Source organism: Haliotis rubra, unplaced genomic scaffold, assembly GCF_003918875.1.
Source record: "Haliotis rubra isolate DU_JTF1 unplaced genomic scaffold, ASM391887v1 Scf89, whole genome shotgun sequence".
Taxonomy (NCBI): domain Eukaryota; kingdom Metazoa; phylum Mollusca; class Gastropoda; order Lepetellida; family Haliotidae; genus Haliotis; species Haliotis rubra.
This window is the reverse complement of record NW_025767623.1, coordinates 1,056,683-1,081,340: the sequence shown is the minus strand read 5'-3', so window position 1 is coordinate 1,081,340 and position 24,658 is coordinate 1,056,683. Positions and strand designations below refer to the sequence as shown.

General features: G+C 39.9%; 1 protein-coding gene and 1 long non-coding RNA gene across 2 annotated transcripts; one reads left to right on the top strand and one right to left on the bottom strand.

The window, feature by feature from the left end:
• Positions 1 to 223: 223 nt before the first annotated feature.
• Positions 224 to 10,307, top strand: LOC124263571 (sodium-dependent glucose transporter 1B-like). Its single transcript, XM_046698231.1, has 5 exons — positions 224 to 645; positions 897 to 914; positions 6,877 to 7,027; positions 8,419 to 8,704; positions 9,085 to 10,307. Exons 3-5 carry the CDS (start codon positions 6,881 to 6,883, stop codon positions 10,113 to 10,115), a joined length of 1,464 nt encoding a protein of 487 aa, XP_046554187.1. The 5' UTR covers positions 224 to 645; positions 897 to 914; positions 6,877 to 6,880; the 3' UTR covers positions 10,116 to 10,307.
• On the bottom strand, positions 6,087 to 10,996 carry LOC124263572. The gene is made up of 3 exons (XR_006894889.1): positions 10,985 to 10,996; positions 8,399 to 8,405; positions 6,087 to 6,229 (listed from the first exon to the last, which is right to left on the bottom strand). It is a non-coding gene; the product is annotated as an uncharacterized LOC124263572 (long non-coding RNA).
• Between the last annotated feature and the right edge of the window lie 13,662 nt (positions 10,997 to 24,658).

The window sequence follows — 24,658 nt, the reverse complement described above, 5'->3', positions numbered from 1 at the left end:
CGTAAATGTATTTACTGATGATGTACATATTTCAGACATCTATATGTCAAGCATTTGTCAAACTGATCTCGGATTACAGATACATTTCCCAACAAAAAAGTGAAAACTAAAATACTGTGCGTTCGCGCGGTGTTATAAACGTACGCCCGCCATGAAAGACAGATGTATCGGTTCGTGAACGACGAGCATAAAATGACAGGGCTTGTTAAGGTATGCATTTTAAGTGGTTGGGTGTGTTGTCAGAATGGGACGTGGTCGTGGAGCATGTGCGCATTTGGAACACGTTCGTCGTAGATTGTAGGATGAATTGTCAGAGTCACTTGTTGACTGGAGTTCGTAGCTGACAGGATGATTCATTTGATATTTAAATGTTGTGTTTAATCCGAACTGGACGTTCTCTGAAACTTGTAGAACCAGATGCTCTGGGCCAGGGACACCATTTGTTTGATTCTCATTCCAGCATTTTGGTTCATCAGTCTTTCATCTGCAGATTGCAACAATGTCATAGTCTTTGTGACGGAAAGCATTTCAACCGTACCGACTTTACCACGAGCTGTGTGTTGGTAGTATTTAATGAGCTGTCATCATAGCAAATAGTTTCGTGGACAAGCATCACGATACAAGACACTAGGCACCATTTGTACCAAGGAGAATCCAAGGATACCAAGTCATGGATATAGTCACCTTACCGTGTTTCAATTGAGCTCCAGTCAGGGTAAATATTCTATAATGGGAGTTTGTTTTGAGTGTGACCCCGCCCATTGCCATACATCTATTGAACGTGGCCGATGAAATTACACTGTTTTGTTCCATCCCAATGTGTTTACTGCAGCATCTGGTAAAGTAAATACCATGCTGTTCGCTTTTGAGCAGTGTATGCAGTACGATATCTAATACAGGATCATATCGCTGAGGTAAGGTTTTCTTTCCAAGTTTTGTGTAATTTTATTTAGATATATCTTATTTTTTAATTCAGTTTCAAGACCGTCGGAATAGGGTTTGCAAGTCTTGCGAGGGGATACTTCCGCTGGTTTCCGGCTCCTTTTGTGCGCTTATAATGTATTCCACAAAATACTGAATGGCCATCAGTAGAGTTTGGTCGTTTTTATTGGGTTTGTTTGTTTAACTAGCAGTCAGGATCCACGCAAATCGGGGCGTTGGGGTAGCCTAGTGATTAAAGTGTTCGCTCGTCACGCTGAAGACCCGGGTTCGATTCCCCACATGGGTGCAATCTTCGAAGCCCCTTTCTGGAATCCCCCGACGTGATATTGGTGCAACATAGCTAAGAGCAGCGTAGAACTATACGCATTCATTTACAGAGGCAACCTTGTGGATTCTGGAGGTCGTCCTCGACACCGCCAAACCTACAATAAAACAGTTTCCAGAAATTTAAATCAACAAGGCCCTCTTAGTGGACAGTGCAAAACCACACCAAAGACAGTTTCCGGAAATGTTAATCGTCAAACTTGAACCCGGCGGCATGTAGAATTCACAACAAAGACACTACATTTGTTTTATAACAATCACTCGTCGTCCACTTAAATCTACGTCTACTTAAACGAAAACATTGACTATGACAGTTGCCAATTAGGAGATAAACATCATGTGTTGGCCAAGTTCCGGGTGTTATTGAGTATTTGAAGCACGGGAATTCATGAGTCAATTATCTTCTTCACTTACAGGTCCCCAGGCAGTCCAAATACAAATGTCAAGTTACGATTTTGAATTTGGGCTTCATGCTAAACACCACTATGAAATGTATCCATGACCATTAGTCATGCACAGCCCAACGTTTTAAGATGAATATTGAAATACTACATTATTGTATGTGCTTTGAAATCAAATCCCGCGGATGAAAATGGTAAGTGTAACACATGTTATTTTGATATAACAAAAACAAGGCTAAAATTGAAAACGGGTAACAACTTGCTTGCAATCATAGAAGAATACCCGAACACCGGGAACATTTAGAATGCCTGAAGGTATGGTCACAAAGCTCCTCCCCATACTGGCAATCAAGCATCATACTATTAGCATCTGATCCCCATGCAGTGCCTGCTTTAACTCTTCATTTTAAAGAGGAGGAGCTCCAGCTCAACTTGGTGTCGAAGATTGTCCAAAAGATGTTCAATGGGGATTATTTCGGGGCTCCACGAGGGCCATAGTAATTTTTCGATGGAATGTGCTCTAAAGGGCGATGACTGCTCGAAACGAAATAGCGTTGTCATTCAAGGATATCTGACGATTGGCAAAAGTATGCGAAATGTGGCACCATGGCTGTATCCATAACACTGACCATTGTGTGACCCAGATACTGTAATGAGATCCAACCCCATACCGTCACTGAACCATCACAAAGGGTTCAAATGCATGGACCATCTCCTGGTGAGACGACGTCTCAATCCGCGACAACGTTTAGAAGATAACGACATCAGAACAATGAACCCTACGCCATTTCCTAAAGTTCCAATTTTCTTGGAGTTTGCACCACACCAAACGTTTCTGCCTGTGTCTATCTGTAAGGAAGGGACGTCTGACCGGCCAATGTACCCTCCAACCAGCAGCCTGCAGCCCCCTTCTGATTGCCAACGAATTTGGACACGGTCATTGGTCTTAATCCATCTTCCAGGACTTGGACTTACTTCACAGGTGGACTCGTGCTTCCTCTTAAGTGCACTAATAACCGTGTTTTTAATGTTTAATGATGTTGGGTCAGGACATCTCTGCATCAGGGCCGGTGGGGGTGCCTAATGGTTAAAGCTTTCGTTTGTCAAGCCGATGACGTGAGTTCACTCCCCCACATTGGTGCAATGTGTGAAGCAAATCATGTATTTTCTGAAAGTTCTACGTCTTGACAAAAGTTAGTTTAGTTAGTAGTGTCATCTTTTAAACTTGTTAAAAAAATTGTAGTGCATATATTGCAATTTCCAAATTTATACTCTACTTTGTTCGGCACCTTGGCAGCATGTGAACATGTGATCCATAGTAAAAGAGCAGTTTCCCTATTAACAGTACGTCTTTTTACGTATTATTTTACGTTTGATTGGCATCTATAAAATGTCGTAGTAGAAGGTAAAGAAGAACTGGAAACAATGAAGAGTGACATAGAACTCTTATCGGTGTGTTCATTAGGTGCCAGCCATGTGGCAAAAGTTTTTGCTCAGCATGAAATTCAGACACCATTCCTTTCCGAAAATGGATTCTTGCGCACTGGTACATGTGGCATGTTGGCATATATAGAAGCAAGTGTTACAGTAACATGGGAAGAGCCAACTGTTTCCAGTTTGTTTATTAACGGACCTGTCACTGTCCAAAACTTGAAACCTGGAACTTTGAAAACATTTGATGAGGATGCTTGTGAGGTTTTCTACACGTGTGGATTTCATATGGTATAAATATAACAGCTACAGCCTATCGGGCAACATGTGCTCGTAGACATGCCATTGACATTGCTACTGTACCAGGCTAGCAGAGAAGAGAGATACAAAGGGAACTCCCCTCTTTTACACAAAGGTTTCGGGGCTGTGGGGTAGCCTAGTGGTTAAAGTGTTCGCCCGTCACGCCGAAGAGTCGGGTTCGATTCCCCACAAGGGTACAATGTGTGAAGCCCATTTCTGGTGTCCCCGCCATGATGTTGCTGGAATGATTGCTAAAAGCGTCGTGAAACTGCACTCACTCACTCACTCTATAGGACGACACTTCACCAAGCATCAAAATCTTGGTCTCTTGTGGCTGCAGAAAGGGGTGTTACAACATATGCAAGTGCAAACAGTTCTTACTTAAATGCACAAGATTCTGTTGGTGTGAGGGCCAGTGTATAGAAAATTGAATCTCTTTATTTTCAGTACTGGATGTTTTAGCATGTATATGAAAATAGTGTATGAATTCACCTCTGGTCTGAAAGGAATTTGAATTATCACAAAATACAGAAGTCACAATGTCCTGACTTGTAAAACTTACAGTTATACTCTGCGGTCATCCAATCAGAGCAGGAGAATTAGGAAGCAGAGATAGAGTCATCTTTTGAAACTGATCATCAGATGTTCGCCAAATTCCTATCCTGGTTCTGTCAAATGCAAATCGTAATTCCTTTCCCGATCATACAACATTTTTCCATCACTCCTCAACTTGCCTTTTTGATAAATTTGACAAACATTTGCTTCCAAAATGAGCAAGTTCAGCAATGAAATTCCTGTCAACTTAACTTGCCTAGGAAGGACCAGAGAAAAATATAAAAATGGTGAAAAAGCAGTATTTTGAAAGGTTTATAGTAATCTGTAGTATCCGGCTTCACACGTGTACCAGCGCATGAATTATTTCGTGTTTACATGTGACTCACGCACAAATGAGAGATGGGCATGTGTGTCACGACGTGGAAAGATTTAACGTTGGCATGCAGTACTTGAGTCAATAGGCTATGACAAAGTCACCAGAGAGTAGTTTCCAAAACACGAAACATTTTAGCTTGGAAGTAATCGATGGTGGCATCAATACAAAAACGTTCAGCTTGAATGTACATTGTCTGGCTTGAAACGACCTTTGGTCGACACAAGGCATCTATGTTTATTGTACGATTCCAGCTATGTCATAAAAATGTATATGTATTATTCACTGTACGAATGAATAAATCACTTTGAAATAGTGAATGAATCGTGCTCTTCAGTGGTATATATTACAAACACATGTCAAAATTAGGAATCAGCAATGACACACACACACACACACATAAAGGCAAATCAATCAGGAACGACAAACACACGTAAAGGAAAGTCAATTAGGAACGACAAACATAGGCAAAGGCAAGTCAATTAGAACGACAAACACACGCAAAGGCAAGTCAATTAGGAACGACAAACGCACGCAAAGGCAAGTCAATTAGGAACGACAAACCCACAAAGGCAAGTCAATTAGGAACGACAAACACACGCAAAGGCAAGTCAATTAATTGTTAACATGAAATAACACGGGACAATTATATGAATGTCATCATCATTGTCATTTTTGTCACTGATTTGGAAATGTCCTTCAAACCTTTTCAAAACGTTACTAAAGCCCCGAAAGCTTTGAAAGCCATGTAACCCTGATCCTACACCTTTTAAACAAAGAGGGTCGTATTGTACCTCATATGACCTGCATGAAGAGGAGTTAGTTTCAGACCCCAATACTACCAGTATTACATCAATTTTAAACGTAGGGCATTATAGTCAAAGTCAGTTGCTTATTGGTATGAATGTCATTGGCCCGTATACAGAGAAAGTACATATTTACACAATACAGTAGTATATGATAATGTACATGATTTTAAGTGGGTATAAAACTATATATCATTTCCTAATACTGTGATGGATGAATACACAGCATTCTCCGTAACCGCACATCATTCAAAGACAGAATCATTTTAAATTCATACATAATCGGGTTATAATAATACATTAAGGAATATAGAAATGTCTATGTTCTCACAGGGATGACATATGGAGGTAAAACGTTATTCGACATTCCGGGTTCGAATTGGTCATTAGAAACCCCTACCTGTCGTAAGAAGTGGTCAGACACGCTGACTTGGTTGACACATGCTGCGTACATCGATGCTCATCCTGTGGATCACTGGATCGTCTGGTCCAGACTGGATTATTTACAGGCCCCGCCATAAAGCTGTAATATTGCTGAGTGTGGCGTTAAACAACAACCAAGGAATAAAGTGCTATTCATTTCAGTCTCCAATGTCAAAAGCCCATATAATGTTTCTTTAATATAATTAATGTATATGTAATGTATTGCCTGTAATGTATGTGACGTCAAAGCCACGGCATGTGATCAGTATCAGGTTAAGATCAATGAGTGCATAAAATATGCAGAAAGAAAACGAGTACGTTCTACAGAGAACTGTCAATCTGAGGGAACAATTCACGTCAAGATTTTTGACATGTTTTGTGGATCGAACGGACTTTTATAAAAATATTCCATCTAAAAACATAACAAACAATCAGCGTAACGCTGGTATGAAAAGGGATTGTATAACTACTGTGGTGATTTGTTAATACCAAAAGGTTCGTCCTCAGCCTCACCAAGCTGTTTAAGGGTACCTGAGAAGCAGATGTACGGACCTATAGGGTCGCGCGAAGCGCTTAATAGCTGCTTTGAAAGTACAATTCCGTCAGGGTAATAATGTAACGCCACAGAACAGCTTGCGTTGGATCCTAGGCGCAAACATTAGCATTATTATTAACTTGTTTCTAAATATTAATACAATAGATACAAGAAATATTGATATGCAAGGCATTAAAAAAGCCACTGAAAAATACAGGAAGAAGTTCAACTTATGGCGCTTTAGGGGAAAGCTTTCATCCTTTATATCATTCTCATTTGTTTTGACAAGAAATAGTCACTTCCATATTTTACTATTCTCCATTCGTGTTTTTATATACAATACCTTGCAATAACAAATATAAGATTATTATTTCAAACATTTTACAGATACTGAATTTGTCAGTATTATGGCTTGTAAATAGTGGAGTTCAGATTTAATTTGATCACTATTATACATTGGCAACAAATATAAACGCATACTGTTTCAAACGATGCAATAACAAATAGTAATTCAATTTGGAAAGAAATTGAAAGCTGGGTAGTAAGATCATTAGAGATTCCATTCTTCCAGCAAAACAAAAGTCCTAAACTTTACTGTACACAACTCTGTAATCCTTGCTCTGACTTCATGATCATGCCTTTCATTTACCCAATATCATTCCCGATAGCTTATTATCTGAATACGTGTATGTCCATCATAACGGCAATATTTCCTGTGTTTGTGAATACTGACAAATATTTTTTTGAAAGTAATTAATTAATACCAAACTGAATTGTGTTATGCAGACTGATGGACGTCTTAGATTCAAGCCAAGACCCGGATGTGACTCCAGAGAAGACTTCCCTTCTGCAGCGCATCATGGTCAAGTTTGAAAGTACTGTGTTCAGAAGGAAACTCCAGTACATGCTTGGGCTGTATCTCGTGTCTTTTTCCTCTGTAAGTGGTTTTAGAAGAATATTGTATGGAATCCTATAAGGGACATTGTCGCTTCGCTTTTGAGTGAGTGAGTGAAGTTTTACGCCGCTTTTAGCAATATTACAGCAATGTCACGGCGGGGGGGGACACCAGATATGGTCTTCATACATCTTCAGCGTGACGACGAACACTTTACCACGAGGCTACCCCACCGCCCCTCACTTTTAAGGATTTTGCGATTTTGGGGCGACAGTGCGACAAATGGCGTTGTCGCATTGTCCCACATTGGTTAACTTTGTTACTTTGCTTGTTTCTGTAAGGGCGACATCTCCTGTCATTATCCTCTGTTAGTCGTTTCAGATGTGCTGAATAGTGCTGAATGATGTATTGGCCGTGATATATGTATACAGTGAGACCTCGGATATCCGGACACATTCGTTTTTTACGTAAATCCTCCGAATAATTGAATATCCGGATATCTGGATTTTTGGTTTTCATACACCTCAAGGAAAATCCAAAATGTTTATGATCATCAAGCGTTTATTGTACATGTATGGACATTCAAAAACAGCATCACAACATAACAATCATACCTTTACAATTATTCAGTTTTGAAAAAGTCTTTCATTGAGGACTGCTTACAGTGGGTGCCGCTCCTTTGCAAAACGACGGACAACATTTTGTCCAGGTTTTCACTGTCGCCATTGTTCACAAGGTAGCTGAGTTGGCCTTCGTAATATTTATTTGCGTCAGCAAACGAGCAGAGTAGTGGGGATGCCTGATCCTCCGTATCACCGCCACTTTCTTCTTCGGTATCTTCTTTATTGGTGACCATGTCGATGATTGAAGCATCTGTCAGTGCCTCGCCAGTCTCAACCTCGATGTCAATATCAACATACTCCTCGGCAGTGGGCGTGGCTTCTGTGGTGTCTGTATTGCTGGCATCGGCAAATTTTCTGAGTTGTTCGGCCAGCTCAGAAAGCACCATGTCGTCGTCTGAGTCTCCCTCTGTATGTTGAGGCAGGATATCAACGTGGCGGAAGCAGTTGGCTATCGTCGAAGGTTTCACTGCATCCCAGGCTCCACTCTCCCTTTCACAACTGCATCTTTATCTGCACTAGCAGCCTCGCCTTGATCGATCTTTTTTGAAATGTGATAGCGAGACTGTATTAATAAAGGAAATGAACCTTTTATGTATGACGACATGGACTATTTACCATTAACAATGTAATTTACTCCATCAGGACCTCACAGTTAAATTGGTGTGCCAGCAATATCCATGCTATGTTTTCCAACATGGTTTAATTAGGTGGACCAGCATTTCCTTCTATGAATGTAATGTATTCTGTCAGGCAATTATCTCAGATAGCTTGACAGTCCATAATTCCCTACTATAAATCTGTATCTCATAGGGATGGATAGTGGGACTGAAGGGACCAGCCTTCCTCGACCTTCAGCAGATCACCGGAGTTGGCACAAGCAAGGGTGCCGCCTTCTTCACAGCTGCGGCCGTTGGGGGTGTAACTGGAAATTTGTTTGGTGGTGCCCTCTATGACAGATTCAACCGCCATTTGGTTATGTTTGTGTCATCCTTCCTGTATGCTGTGACGTGTGCAATCATCCCCTGGTGTTCTGTGTACTGGACAATGGTCATGATGTTCCTGTTACACGAGCTGGTTATAGGTGCTGCCAGGTCAGGTAAGTCACTATGCCTCTACTACAGCACATCTCAGCTGGTTACAGGAGCGGCCAGGTCAGGTAAGTCACTATGCCTCTACTACAGCACATCTCAGCTGGTTATAGGGGCTGCCAGGTCAGGTAAGTCCCCTACCCTGCACACATTTGTGTATTGCTTTTATTTACCTCTCCTCGTCAATCAACTTCTTCATCAAATTATCGCCCCTTGTCGGCCGTGTATTGCTATCACTTATCCTCTCGCTGTCTGCTGTCATAACAGTACAGACTTCTAAGTTCTGATATTTTTCTCGTTTCCATATTTCTAATTTCTCCAGTTATCGCCAGAGCCCCTTTGAGATGAAATGCTAATTAAAAATAGCTTCCCTTTTCCTTCATTTTAGGCATGAATGTGGAGATCGTGGAGGAGTGGGGCGACAAGGGCAAACCCTTCATGCAGGCTCTGCATTTCTCCTTCTCTCTTGGGGCAACACTCTCACCCTTCGTCCTTGAACCATTCCTTTCCGAAGAACTTGAAGGAACAACATCGATCACAGCCAACTATACGTTCCCTCCAACCATTTACAATACATCAACCATGGCCATGACCGGTACTCCAGCTCCCAGAACAAAGAGTAACATCCATTATGGCTTCCTCATCGTTGCAATTCCTTCAGGAATATTTTCGTTTGCATTCCTCATCAAATATTTCCACGAAAGAAACAAGGGTACAAGTAACATTAGACGAAAGGACACGCAAAAGGGAGTGAAGGACGAGGAAGATGAAGAGGAAGAAGGTCCCATGAGGAAGAAGAGAACCCTCCCTCGACATCTTCTCATCATCACCTTGGCACTCTTTGGTCTCTTCTACTTCTTCTTGGATGAAGTTGAGGACACCTCTCCATCTTTCCTGTCTGTGTTTGTCGTGAAGCAGATGAATTGGACCAAGAAATATGGTGGACGCCTGTCTTCCGCCTTCTGGGGATCCTACACAGCAGGGAGAGGGGTTGGCATCATTCTCATCAGTTTCGTCACACACACCCAGTTCTTCACCATCTGTTGTGTGGTCCTCTGCATGTCCCAGCTCGGTCTCCTTCTGTCAGCCACCTATGGATTTGGTACAGGAATCTGGATCAGCATTGTTGGTATTGGGCTGGCGATCTCAGTGGTGTTCCCTGCAAGTCTCACATGGACAGAGAAGGAACTTGTCCAGCTCTCAGGGAAGCTGATGGGAGTCATCTATGTTGCCTTGAGTCTTGGCGGACTTGCAAACCCTCAGATCATTGGGGTGACTATGGATCTATATTCACCAATGTGGTACAGTTATGTTTTATTTGCGGAGAGCATCTTGTTTTCAATTACCTTCCTAGTCCTGGTGGTGTTGGTGAAGATCATACTCTGTCAACATACACATGAAATTGTACCAAGGACGTGAAATATTGTCAGATATATCTGGGTCTGTACAGTCGGTGAGAAACAGTAATCTGTGCACCATAGGTTCTTTTCTTTAAAATACTTTTTTCACTCAGGCATTTCTTTGTTTTGAGTTTCAAATTTTATGAAAACGTGACTGTAGGTCAGAACAGGTCTTCATTGGTTAGATGCGCAACCAAGAGTGAGTGAGTGAGTAGGAGGGTGAGTGAGTGAGTGGGTAAGTGGGAGGGTGGGTTAGTGAGTGAGTGAGTGAGTGAGTGAGTGACATAATCTTCAGCAGTCACAGGCTCAACCAACAGTGAGTGAGTGGGTTTAACGCCCTAAGAACTGCATTCCATTTACATCATCCTAACACTGGAGGTGAGACTTTGACTGAAACACACGAACACTAGTATGGTACTGATTTAAAAATGTAATCAGGTTGAACCAGGATTTGATCCAACAAACCCTGGTTTCTAGTGTGGAACACTGCACAGCAGCTTGCTGCACCGCATAGGAATGGGCCACCCGCACCCCTTTCTTTCAGTATTTGCTTGGATTTGAGGAATGCCTATTATATAATGCGCATGCCGTTTAATATAACTTGCCTTGAGTAATTTGGTTATGAACGTTAGAAAAAGAGATATCGGTATTAGTGAGTGAGTTTGGTTTGACGCCATTCTGAGTGACGTTCCCTTCATGAAGTGTCAGCTTCATGGCCGGGGGCGGTTACCAATTTAAGAACCCACGAACACGTGTATACATAACATATGGTAAACCTAGAAACAGAATCGGGAAAAACCGGGATTTGAACCTCCAAACATAATTTCCTGGTTTGCCCAAGGGATGCAAATGCACATTTCATTCTGTGAGAAATGTACACGCAAGAACATGAGGTGAATATTTCTTTTCTTCGTTTGTCAGTAGCTTGTAACAGTAATTATCTGTTGAATAAAGGCTCGTCCTACTTTGTTCTAAACAGCCAGTTTCTTTGTATCAATCGCTTGGTGCGTGTCAACACCAGGAATGGGCTTCACACATTGTACCCAATTGGTTTGCTCTGAAACGTAGTGATAAAGAATAAATAAAGAAGTTGTTATCCATAAAACGCGTCATGTATTTCTGTAAAGTTTCTCAGCTGAAATATAGCTGAAACTTAAATATGTACTTAAAATTAAACATGTAATAGTTGCCATCTTTTAAATGTTTCCAGGATACCATTTGGCATACACCTCTCCATATATGCTCTTCCAAAAAAGAAGGGGAACCTGAACTTTTCAATTTGGATAGGAAATATAAGCGTAAATACACTTTTCAAAGACAGACATCTTATGAACGCACCGCCATTTCTCTTTATTACCCCCCCCCCTAAACACAACGAATTGGATGCACGTGCACAACGCAGTAGCCCCATACACGTGCATGGAGTGTTATTCTTGATTTTGCTGATTTTCAAGAAGGTCGATAAATCACTGTAGACCATTAATTAAATATTTGTTGCTATAAATACCTGTAGAATGTAGCACTGCCTCGTCCCTATCTTATTGTTTGTTATATAAATCTTGCTATGTTTAACCCCGTCGAACATCCAGTCCAGTAGACCCGTGAAGGTCCGGGTTAGAATAACCCATGCTTGTCGTAAGAGGCGACTAACGGGATCGGGTGGTCAGGCTCGCTGACTTGGTTGACACATATCATCGGTTCCCAATTGCGCAGATAGATCTATGCTCATGCTATTGGTCACTGGATTGTCTGGTCGATTATTTACAGATCGCCGCCATATAGCTGGACTATTGCTAAAACGAAACTCACTCACTCAAGTCCAGTATATATTATACAATCCTACACATGTCGCCATACTCCAGTAGACATGGTCCAGTAATTTGACATCAGCGCTATCAGCATGAATATTATTCATTGTTAAACATAAGGTAATTGCTTTTATTGATTCTAATTTTTGAAGTTGAATTTACGGCTTTGTCTAGAATTACTACATACCACTTAATTTCAAGCATCGATAACCATGAATTATGAATCATGAGCTATTAGTGCTGCACTGTTACAGATCAAATGAAACGAAATCATAAAATCATTATGCATTAGTGATCAGACTATGCTCTGTCTGTTGCTTGTGTAATTGAAAAAACCCCACGTCAACATATTTATTGCATGATCTATTAGTTTACCTATATCACTATGAACAATAACCACGTGTATATGCAACACATGTTATATGTGATTACACTTTCTTAGTAAAGTACAAATTCTAGTACTTTTGGGGGGTTGAGTCCAATCCGGCATTCGAACCCACACCCTCAGAGTCAGGCACCAAATCGCCAGCACACAATGTGGACGATGTAAATTTCACCCCATGTGGCTGCCAAAGTTTCAAGTCAAACTAACAAGTTTTGCTACCAACCTGCAAGACATATTATCACAGATGACTTCTCAATTGTTGAAAATAGCAACCTTCGTCAACTATTTAAATATGGACCTATGGAAAATATCGTGAACATCCTCTTACCAACTGGAATTACAACTTTAAAATCATTATAGATGCTGTTGAAACATATGCTAAAAACGGGCAAAAGGAGAAGATGAACCTGTGGATGTTGTCATTGGTAGAATGCACAAACTGCAAAAAGAGTAAACAGAATTGGAATAAACCCATTCTTTCCCAGCCAGCTGTCATCCAAAGTCTGGTTGCCCTGTATGAAACGTTTGTAGTTATTCCCACTGACGAGGCCTCAGATCATCATAACCTTTAGATGTAAACATTATTACATAAATTGTTTGATCAAAGAGCTCGGTATACGTGACATATCAAATAATGCCACAAATAAGGCCAGTATGTTAATTGAGGAAGAAATCGGCCTAAACCATTCAACGGTGCTATCAACGTCTGGCTTGACTCTTAAACCTGAAGACATGTCCATTCCTCTTTTGGACTGGATTCCAAAACTACATAACCATCAGATAACCAATTACCTTCCACTAATTTACCTACATGAACTTGAAATTCAGGAGACAAGTAAGACCGCCTCAACTGTTTAATATTTAGATCTATGCATTAAAATTCAGAGTGACAAAAAACTCTCCACAAGGCTGTATTACGAAAGGGGTGATTTCAGCCTTCCTATTGTCAATAGCAATATTCCAACATCTCCTACCTTTGGTGTTTACATTTCACATGTTTTGAGGTACAACCGAGCGTGCTCATTTTGTCAGGATTTCAAAGAGCGTCATACCACTCTTGCTCAGAAGTTGTTTGATCAAGGGTACAACATTCAAGGCCTCAGTAAAGCTTTCAAGAAGGTTATGGTAGACATGTGGAGGACATTTCCAAATTTGGTGCATCAGTGACCAAACTTATGTCCGATGCAATTCCCTACTTTGACTTGTTCCATACGTTCCGGAATTATTGCAGGTGAACAATTGACTAGACTTTGCGTAGGTGCCACCCGTGGGGAAGGATGCGCTCACCTTTTCGCGAACACCTGGTATCATCGCTATTTCATAGTGAGTCATAAACACATGCTCCATCATCCTATCGAATGGTGTCTGGTCCATACTCGATTTGTTTACGTGACATTGACTATTGTAGACTGACGTGACATTGATTATTGTAGACTGACGTGACGTTGATTATTGTAGACTGACGTGATATTGATAATTGTAGACTGACGTGACATTGATTATTGTAGACTGACGTGCCATTGAGTATTGATGACTGACGTGATATTGATTATTGTAGACTGTCGTGACATTGAGTGTTGTAGATTGACGTGACGTTGATTATTGTAGGCTGACATGACATTGAGTATTGTAGACTGACGTGATATTGAGTATTGTAGACTGTCGTGACATTGAGTATTGTAGACTGACGTGACATTGATTATTGTAGGCTGACGTGACATTGATTATTGTAGACTGACGTGACATTGATTATTAAAGACTGACGTGATATTGATTATTGAAGACTGACGTGATATTGATTATTGTAGACTGACGTGATATTGATTATTGTAGACTGACGTGACAATTAGTATTGTAAACTGACGTGATATTGATTATTGTAGGCTGACGAGACATTGATTATTGTAGACTGACGCGATATTGATTATTGTAGACTGACGTGATATTGATTATTGTAGACTGACGTGACATTGATTATCGTAGACTGAAGTGATATTGATTATTGTAGACTGACGTGATATTGATTATTGTAGACTGACGTGACAATTAGTATTGTAAACTGACGTGATATTGATTATTGTAGGCTGACGAGACATTGATTATTGTAGACTGACGCGATATTGATTATTGTAGACTGACGTGACATTGATTATTGTAGACTGACGTGATATTGATTATTGTAGAATGACGTGATATTGATTATTGTAGACCGACGTGATATTGATTATTGTAGACTGACGTGATATTGATTATTGTAGACTGACGTGATATTGATTATTGTAGACTGACGTGATATTGATTATTGTAGACCGACGTGATATTGATTATTGTAGACTGACGTGACGTTGATTATTGTAGGCTGACATGACATTGAGTATTGTAGACTGACGTGACGTTGAGTATTGTTGACTGACGAGACATTGATTATTGTAGACTGACGTGATAATGAGTATTGTAGACTGACGTGACGTTGATTATTGTAGACTGACGTGACAATGAGTATTGTAGACTGACGTGACGTTGAGTATTGTAGACTGACGTGACGTTGATTATTGTAGACTGACGTGACAATGATTATTGTAGACTGACGTGACGTTGAGCATTGTTGACTGACGTGACGTTGATTATTGTAGACTGACGTGACAATGATTATTGTAGACTGACGTGACGTTGAGTATTGTTGACTGACGTGACAATGATTATTGTAGACTGACGTGACATTCATTACTGTAGACTGACGTGACGTTGATTATTGTAGACTGACGTGCCATTGAGTATTGTAGACTGACGTGATATTGATTATTGTAGACTGACGTGACGTTGATTATTGTAGACTGACGTGACAATGATTATTGTAGACTGACGTGATATTGATTATTGTCGACTGAAATGACATTGATTATTGTAGACTGATGTGACGTTGAGTATTGTAGACTGACGTGACATTGATTATTGTAGACTGACGAGACATTGATTATTGTAGACTGACGTGACGTTGATTATTGTAGGCTGACATGACAATGAGTATTGTAGACTGGTGTGACAATGAGTATTGTAGACTGGTGTGACAATGAGTATTGTACACTGACGTGATATTGATTATTGTCGACTGAAATGACATTGATTATTGTAGACGGACCTGACAATGAGTATTGTAGACTGATGTGACGTTGAGTATTGTAGACTGACGTGACACTGATTATTGTAGACCGACGTGACAATGAGTATTGTACACTGACGTGATATTGATTATTGTCGACTGAAATCACATTGATTATTGTAGACTGATGTGACGTTGAGTATTGTAGACTGACGTGACATCGGGTATTGTTGACTGACGTGACATTGATTATTGTCGACTGATGTGACGTTGATTATTGTAGGTTGACGTGACATTGATTATTGTAGGCTGTCGTGACAATGAGTAGTGTAGACTGTCGTGACATTGATTATTGTAGACTGGCTTGACAATGAGTATTGTAGGCTGACGTGACAATGAGTACTGTAGAACGACGTGACATTGATTATTGTAGGCTGACGTGACATTGATTATTGTAGGCTGCCGTGATAATGAGTATTGTAGATTGACGTGACATTGATTATTATTGTAGACTGATGTGACATTGATTGTAGTAGATTGACGTGACAATGAGTATTGAAGACTGACGTGACAATGAGTATTTTAGACTAACGTGACATCGGGTATTTTAGACTGACGTAACATTGATTATTGTAGACCGACGTGACAATGAGTATTGTACACTGACGTGACATTGATTATTGTCGACTGAAATGACACTGATTATTGTAGACTGATGTGACGTTGAGTATTGTAGACTGACGTGATATTGATTATTGTCGACTGACGTGATATTGATTATTGTAGACCGACGTGATATTGATTATTGTAGACTGACGTGATATTGATTATTGTAGGTTGACGTGACAATGAGTATTGCAGACTGACGTGATATTGATTATTGTAGACTGGCGTGACATTGATTATTGTAGACTGACGAGACATTGATTATTGTAGACTGACGTGACATTGATTATTGTAGACTGACGTGACAATGATTATTGTAGACAGACGTGATATTGATTATTGTAGACTGACGTGACAATGAGTATTGTAGACTGACGTGACATTGATTATTGTCGACTGACGAGGCATTGATTATTGTAGACTGACGTGATATTGATTATTGTAGGCTGACGTGACAATGAGTATTGTAGACTGGCGTGACAATGAGTATTGTATACTGACGTGATATTGATTATTTTCGACTGAAATGACATGGATTATTGTAGACTGACGTGACAATGAGTATTGTAGACTGATGTGACGTTGAGGATTGTAGACCGACGTGACACTGATTATTGCAGACCGACGTGACAATGAGTATTGTACACTGACGTGATATTGATTATTGTCGACTGAAATCACATTGATTATTGTAGACTGATTTGACGTTGAGTATTGTAGACTGACGTGACATCGGGTATTGTTGACTGACGTGACATTGATTATTGTCGACTGATGTGACGTTGATTATTGTAGGCTGACGTGACATTGATTATTGTAGGCTGACGTGACATCGGGTATTGTTGACTGACGTGACATTGATTATTGTCGACTGAAATGAAATTGATTATTGTAGACTGATGTGACGTTGAGTATTGTAGACACTGCACAGCAGCTTGCTGCACCGCATAGGAATGGCCACCCGCACCCGTATCTTTCAGCATTTGCTTGGATTTGAGGAATACCTATTATATAATGCGCATGCCGTTTAATATATCTTGCCTTGAGTAATTTGTTTAAGAACGTTAAGAAAAGAGATATCGGTATTAGTGAGTGAGTTTGGTTTGACGCCATTCTGAGTGACGTTCCCTTCATGAAGTGTCAGCTTCATGGCCGGGGACGTTTACCAATTTAAGAACCCACGAACACGTGTATACATAACATATGGTAAACCTAGAAACAGAATCAGGAAAAACCGGGATTTGAATCTCGTAACATAATTTCCTGGTTTGCCCAAGGGATGCAACTGCACATTTCATTCTGTGAGAAATGTACACGCAAGAACATGATGTGAATTTCTTCGTTTGTCAGGAGCTTGTAGCAGTAATTATCTGTTGAATAATGGTTTCGTCATACTTTGTTCTAAACAGCCAGGTTCTTTGTATCAATCGCTTGGTGCGTGTCAAATCCCAAACACAACGATTGGATGCACGTGCACAACGCAGTAGCCCTATACACGTGCATGGAGTGTCATTCTTGAATTTGCTGATTTTCAAGAAGGTCGAAAAATCACTGTAGACCATTAATTAAATATTTGTTGCTATAAATACCTGTAGAATGTAGCACTGCCTCGTCCCTATCTTATTGTTTGTTATATAAATCTTGCTATGTTTAACCCCGTCGAACATCCAGTCCAGTAGACCCGTGAAGGTCCGGGTTAGAATATTGATCTTCAGTACCATGCTTGTCGTAAGAGGCGGCTAACGGGATCGGGTGGTCAGGCTCGCTGACTTGGTTGACACATATCATCGGTTCCCAATTGCGCAGATCTATGCTCATGCTATTGGTCACTGGATTGTCTGGTCGATTATTTACAGATCGCCGCCATATAGCTGGACTATTGCTGAGTGCGGCGTAAAACTAAACTCACTCACTCAAGTCCAGTATATTTTATACAATCCTACACATGTCGCTATACTCCAGTAGACATGGTCCAGTAATTGGAGATCAGAGCTATCAGCATGAATATTATTCATTGTTAAACATAAGGTAAATGCTTTTATTGATTCTAATCTTTGAAGTTGAATTCACTGACACACCCTCAGAGTCAGGCACCAAATCGCCAGCAAACAAAATCAGCCAGCACACAAAAAGTACTAGAATTTGTACTTTACTAAGAAAGCGTAATCCCAAATATAACATATGTTGCATTTGACCACTTTCTAAATGGCATTGTGTAATCATAGCTTTCGGCCGTGAGGGCCGTGCCAATTTACACTTATCAGAAGGGTACACAAAGTCCACAGTCTAGACTACCAGTTGTCCGACTTCCATCTTTATGGAAGTCGCGGTGGCTGAGCGGTCAAGGCGTCTGACTTTGTGTGCTGGCGATTAGGTGTCTGACTCTGAGGGTGTGGGTTATGGGACTCAACCCCCAAAAAGTACTAGAATCTGTACTTTACTAAGAAAGTGTAATCCCAAATATAACATATGTTGCATTTGACCACTTTCTAAATGGCATTGTGTAATCACATGCATAAACGTCAATCTCTAACATAGTTGCGCGCAAATCTACATATGTTTAAATGAAAAACAAGTACCAATTTAATCCTGAAAACCAATTGTAAACGTTCTTGTATAGGACGTGTTTTGGTGTTAAGATTTACTAACACAAACGTTCTTTGATAGCATGTGTTTGGGTATTAATGCTTGCTGACATAAACGTTCTTGTATAGGACGTGTTTTGGTGTAAGGTTTACCGACAACAACGTTCTTGTATAGGACGTGTTTTGGTGTAAGGTTTACTAACACAAACGTTCTTTGATAGCATGTGTTTGGGTATTAATGCTTGCTGACATAAACGTTCTTGTATAGGACGTCGACGTGTTTTGGTGTAAGGTTTACCGACAACAACGTTCTTGTATAGGACGTGTTTTGGTGTTAAGGTTTACTAACACAAACGTTCTTTGATAGCATGTGTTTGGGTATTAATGCTTGCTGACATAAACGTTCTTGTATAGGACGTGTTTTGGTGTAAGGTTTACTAACACAAACGTTCTTTGATAGCATGTGTTTGGGTATTAATGCTTGCTGACATAAACGTTCTTGTATAGGACGTCGACGTGTTTTGGTGTAAGGTTTACCGACAACAACGTTCTTGTATAGGACGTGTTTTGGTGTAAGGTTTACTAACACAAACGTTCTTGTATAGGACGTGTTTTGGTGTTAAGTTTTACCGACAACAACGTTCTTGTATAGGACGTGTTTTGGTGTTAAGATTTACTAACACAAACGTTCTTTGATAGCATGTGTTTGGGTATTAATGCTTGCTGACATAAACGTTCTTGTATAGGACGTGTTTTGGTGTAAGGTTTACCGACAACAACGTTCTTGTATAGGACGTGTTTTGGTGTAAGGTTTACTAACACAAACGTTCTTTGATAGCATGTGTTTGGGTATTAATGCTTGCTGACATAAACGTTCTTATATAGGACGTGTTTTGGTGTAAGGTTTACCGACAACAACGTTCTTGTATAGGACGTGTTTTGGTGTTAAGATTTACTAACACAAACGTTCTTTGATAGCATGTGTTTGGGTATTAATGCTTGCTGACATAAACGTTCTTGTATAGGACGTGTTTTGGTGTAAGGTTTACTAAAACAAACGTTCTTTGATAGCATGTGTTTGGGTATTAATGCTTGCTGACATAAACGTTCTTGTATAGGACGTGTTTTGGTGTAAGGTTTACTAACACAAACGTTCTTTGATAGCATGTGTTTGGGTATTAATGCTTGCTGACATAAACGTTCTTGTATAGGACGTCGACGTGTTTTGGTGTAAGGTTTACCGACAACAACGTTCTTGTATAGGACGTGTTTTGGTGTTAAGTTTTACCGACAACAACGTTCTTGTATAGGACGTGTTTTGGTGTTAAGATTTACTAACACAAACGTTCTTTGATAGCATGTGTTTGGGTATTAATGCTTGCTGACATAAACGTTCTTGTATAGGACGTGTTTTGGTGTAAGGTTTACCGACAACAACGTTCTTGTATAGGACGTGTTTTGGTGTAAGGTTTACTAACACAAACGTTCTTTGATAGCATGTGTTTGGGTATTAATGCTTGCTGACATAAACGTTCTTATATAGGACGTGTTTTGGTGTAAGGTTTACCGACAACAACGTTCTTGTATAGGACGTGTTTTGGTGTTAAGATTTACTAACACAAACGTTCTTTGATAGCATGTGTTTGGGTATTAATGCTTGCTGACATAAACGTTCTTGTATAGGACGTGTTTTGGTGTTAAGATTTACCGACAACAACGTTCTTGTATAGGACGTGTTTTGGTGTTAAGATTTACTAACACAAACGTTCTTTGATAGCATGTGTTTGGGTATTAATGCTTGCTGACATAAACGTTCTTGTATAGGACGTGTTTTGGTGTAAGGTTTACCGACAACGACGTTCTTGTATAGGACGTGTTTTGGTGTTAAGATTTACTAACACAAACGTTCTTTGATAGCATGTGTTTGGGTATTAATGCTTGCTGACATAAACGTTCTTGTATAGGACGTGTTTTGGTGTAAGGTTTACTAACACAAACGTTCTTTGATAGCATGTGTTTGGGTATTAATGCTTGCTGACATAAACGTTCTTATATAGGACGTGTTTTGGTGTTAAGATTTACCGACAACAACGTTCTTGTATAGGACGTGTTTTGGTGTTAAGATTTACTAACACAAACGTTCTTTGATAGCATGTGTTTGGGTATTAATGCTTGCTGACATAAACGTTCTTGTATAGGACGTGTTTTGGTGTAAGGTTTACTAACACAAACGTTCTTTGATAGCATGTGTTTGGGTATTAATGCTTGCTGACATAAACGTTCTTATATAGGACGTGTTTTGGTGTAAGGTTTACCGACAACAACGTTCTTGTATAGGACGTGTTTTGGTGTTAAGATTTACTAACACAAACGTTCTTTGATAGCATGTGTTTGGGTATTAATGCTTGCTGACATAAACGTTCTTGTATAGGACGTGTTTTGGTGTAAGGTTTACCGACAACAACGTTCTTGTATAGGACGTGTTTTGGTGTTAAGATTTACTAACACAAACGTTCTTTGATAGCATGTGTTTTGGTATTAATGCTTGCTGACATAAACGTTCTTGTATAGGACGTGTTTTGGTGTAAGGTTTACTAACACAAACGTTCTTTGATAGCATGTGTTTGGGTATTAATGCTTGCTGACATAAACGTTCTTGTATAGGACGTGTTTTGGTGTAAGGTTTACTAACACAAACGTTCTTTGATAGCATGTGTTTTGGTATTAATGCTTGCTGACATAAACGTTCTTGTATAGGACGTGTTTTGGTGTAAGGTTTACCGACAACAACGTTCTTGTATAGGACGTGTTTTGGTGTAAGGTTTACCGACAACGACGTTCTTGTATAGGACGTGTTTTGGTGTAAGGTTTACCGACAACAACGTTCTTGTATGGGACGTGTTTTGGTGTTAAGATTTACTAACACAAACGTTCTTTGATAGCATGTGTTTGGGTATTAATGCTTGCTGACATAAACGTTCTTGTATAGGACGTGTTTTGGTGTAAGGTTTACCGACAACAACGTTCTTGTATAGGACGTGTTTTGGTGTAAGGTTTACCGACAACGACGTTCTTGTATAGGACGTGTTTTGGTGTAAGGTTTACCGACAACGACGTTCTTGTATAGGACGTGTTTTGGTGTAAGGTTTACCGACAACGACGTTCTTGTATAGGACGTGTTTTGGTGTAAGGTTTACTAACACAAACGTTCTTTGATAGCATGTGTTTGGGTATTAATGCTTGCTGACATAAACGTTCTTGTATAGGACGTGTTTTGGTGTAAGGTTTACTAACACAAACGTTCTTTGATAGCATGTGTTTGGGTATTAATGCTTGCTGACATAAACGTTCTTGTATAGGACGTGTTTTGGTGTAAGGTTTACCGACAACAACGTTCTTGTATAGGACGTGTTTTGGTGTAAGGTTTACCGACAACGACGTTCTTGTATAGGACGTGTTTTGGTGTAAGGTTTACCGACAACGACGTTCTTGTATAGGACGTGTTTTGGTGTAAGGTTTACTAACACAAACGTTCTTTGATAGCATGTGTTTGGGTATTAATGCTTGCTGACATAAACGTTCTTGTATAGGACGTGTTTTGGTGTAAGGTTTACCGACAACAACGTTCTTGTATAGGACGTGTTTTGGTGTAAGGTTTACCGACAACGACGTTCTTGTATAGGACGTGTTTTGGTGTAAGGTTTACCGACAACGACGTTCTTGTATAGGACGTGTTTTGGTGTAAGGTTTACTAACACAAACGTTCTTTGATAGCATGTGTTTGGGTATTAATGCTTGCTGACATAAACGTTCTTGTATAGGACGTGTTTTGGTGTAAGGTTTACCGACAACAACGTTCTTGTATAGGACGTGTTTTGGTGTAAGGTTTACCGACAACGACGTTCTTGTATAGGACGTGTTTTGGTGTAAGGTTTACCGACAACGACGTTCTTGTATAGGACGTGTTTTGGTGTAAGGTTTACTAACACAAACGTTCTTTGATAGCATGTGTTTGGGTATCAATGCTTGCTGACATAAACGTTCTTGTATAGGACGTGTTTTGGTGTAAGGTTTACTAAAACAAACGTTCTTTGATAGCATGTGTTTGGGTATTAATGCTTGCTGACATAAACGTTCTTGTATAGGACGTGTTTTGGTGTAAGGTTTACCGACAACAACGTTCTTGTATAGGACGTGTTTTGGTGTAAGGTTTACCGACAACGACGTTCTTGTATAGGACGTGTTTTGGTGTAAGGTTTACCGACAACGACGTTCTTGTATAGGACGTGTTTTGGTGTAAGGTTTACCGACAACAACGTTCTTGTATAGGACGTGTTTTGGTATCAAGGTCTACTGCCACAAACGTTCAGACAAAGAGCGCATGTTCCTAAATCTGAAATGTACAATGAAGGAAATTCATTCTTTATAAGCAAAATTCTGAGGCAAAATCAGTTTCCCCAAATGTGCCAAAATGTTTCAGATTTCAGGAAATACCAATATCGTTTTTCTATACGAACACAATTTCATCCACGTTGTTCAATTATAGGAACGTGTTGCAGAACGTGGATCACGATGTTAATTCCACCTCATGTGGCAGCCAAAGTTTCAAGTCAAACTAACAACTTTTGCTACCAACCTGCAAGACATATTATCACAGATGACGTCTCAATTGTTGACAATAACAACCTTCGTCAACTATTTAAATATGGACATATGGAAACTATCGTGAACATCCTCCTACCAACTGGAATTACAACTTTAAAATCATTATGGATGCTGTTGAAACATATGCTAAAAACGGGCAAAAGGAGAAGATGAACCTGTGGATGTTGTCATTGGTAGAATGCACAAACTGAAAAAAGAGTAAACAGAATTGGAATAAACCCATTCTTTCCCAGCCAGCTGTCATCCAAAGTCTGGTTGCCCTGTATGAAAACTTTGTAGTTATTCCCACTGACAAGGCCTCAGATCATCATAACCATTAGATGTAAACATTATTACATAAATTGTTTGATCAAAGAGCTTGGTATACGTGACATATCAAATAATGCCACATATAAGGCCAGTATGGTAACTGAGGAAGAAATCGGCCTAAACCATTTAACAGTGCTGTCAACGTTTGGCTTGACTCTTAAACTTGAAGTCATGCCCATTCCTCTTTTGGACTGGATTCCAAAACTACATAAACAAGCCGTACAGGGAGAGATATATTGCTGGTTCCAGCAAATGTACCACCAAATCCCTGTCTCAAAGTTAACCATAATCCTTAATACTATCGAGGAAGGACTTTCCCGATATTCACAGAAAGTGTTTGTGACAAGCGGAATTAATTTCGTGTGTATTCTCAAAAACTCAAAGGATTTGCTTACATTTTTACAATCTCAGTAATGGACCGAGTTCCATTCTGTCAAAACATTTGATTTTCTAACATTGTACACCTCTATCCCACATGGCACACTTAAGGAAAAACGTCCTTCCTTGATCCATGGGGCATTTGTACCCATATATCTATCTTCAGAGGTTCAGGACTTTTTGACAAAAATGAAAGCAAATGTGATTTGAAGTTTACCAAGAAAACAATATGTGAAATGCTGGACTTTCTCATTGATAAAATCTTTGTGAAACTTTGGGGTAAAACATTCCGTCAAGAAGTAGGCATACCCATGGGCACCAACTGTGCTCCCCTTCTCGTGGATCTATTTTTGGGGGGCATATGAATCAGAATTTCAAGGCCTCAGTAAAGCTTTCAAGAAGGTTATGGTAGACATGTGGAGGACATTTCCAAATTTGATGCATCTGTGACCAAACTGATGTCCGATGTCAACAATAGTGTGACATGTAAACAACACAATGACGTCATAGTCAGTATGACTTTTGGTCGGACCTGGGTTTGAGTCAATATGCTTTTCTGTCGGCGGTCACGTGTCCGCCTCTATACCAATCAAGTAGCCGGGAAAATATGCTTTCATAATAATGAGTATTGGTGTAGTCTGTTTGTCCTGCGACCTCACTTCCGCC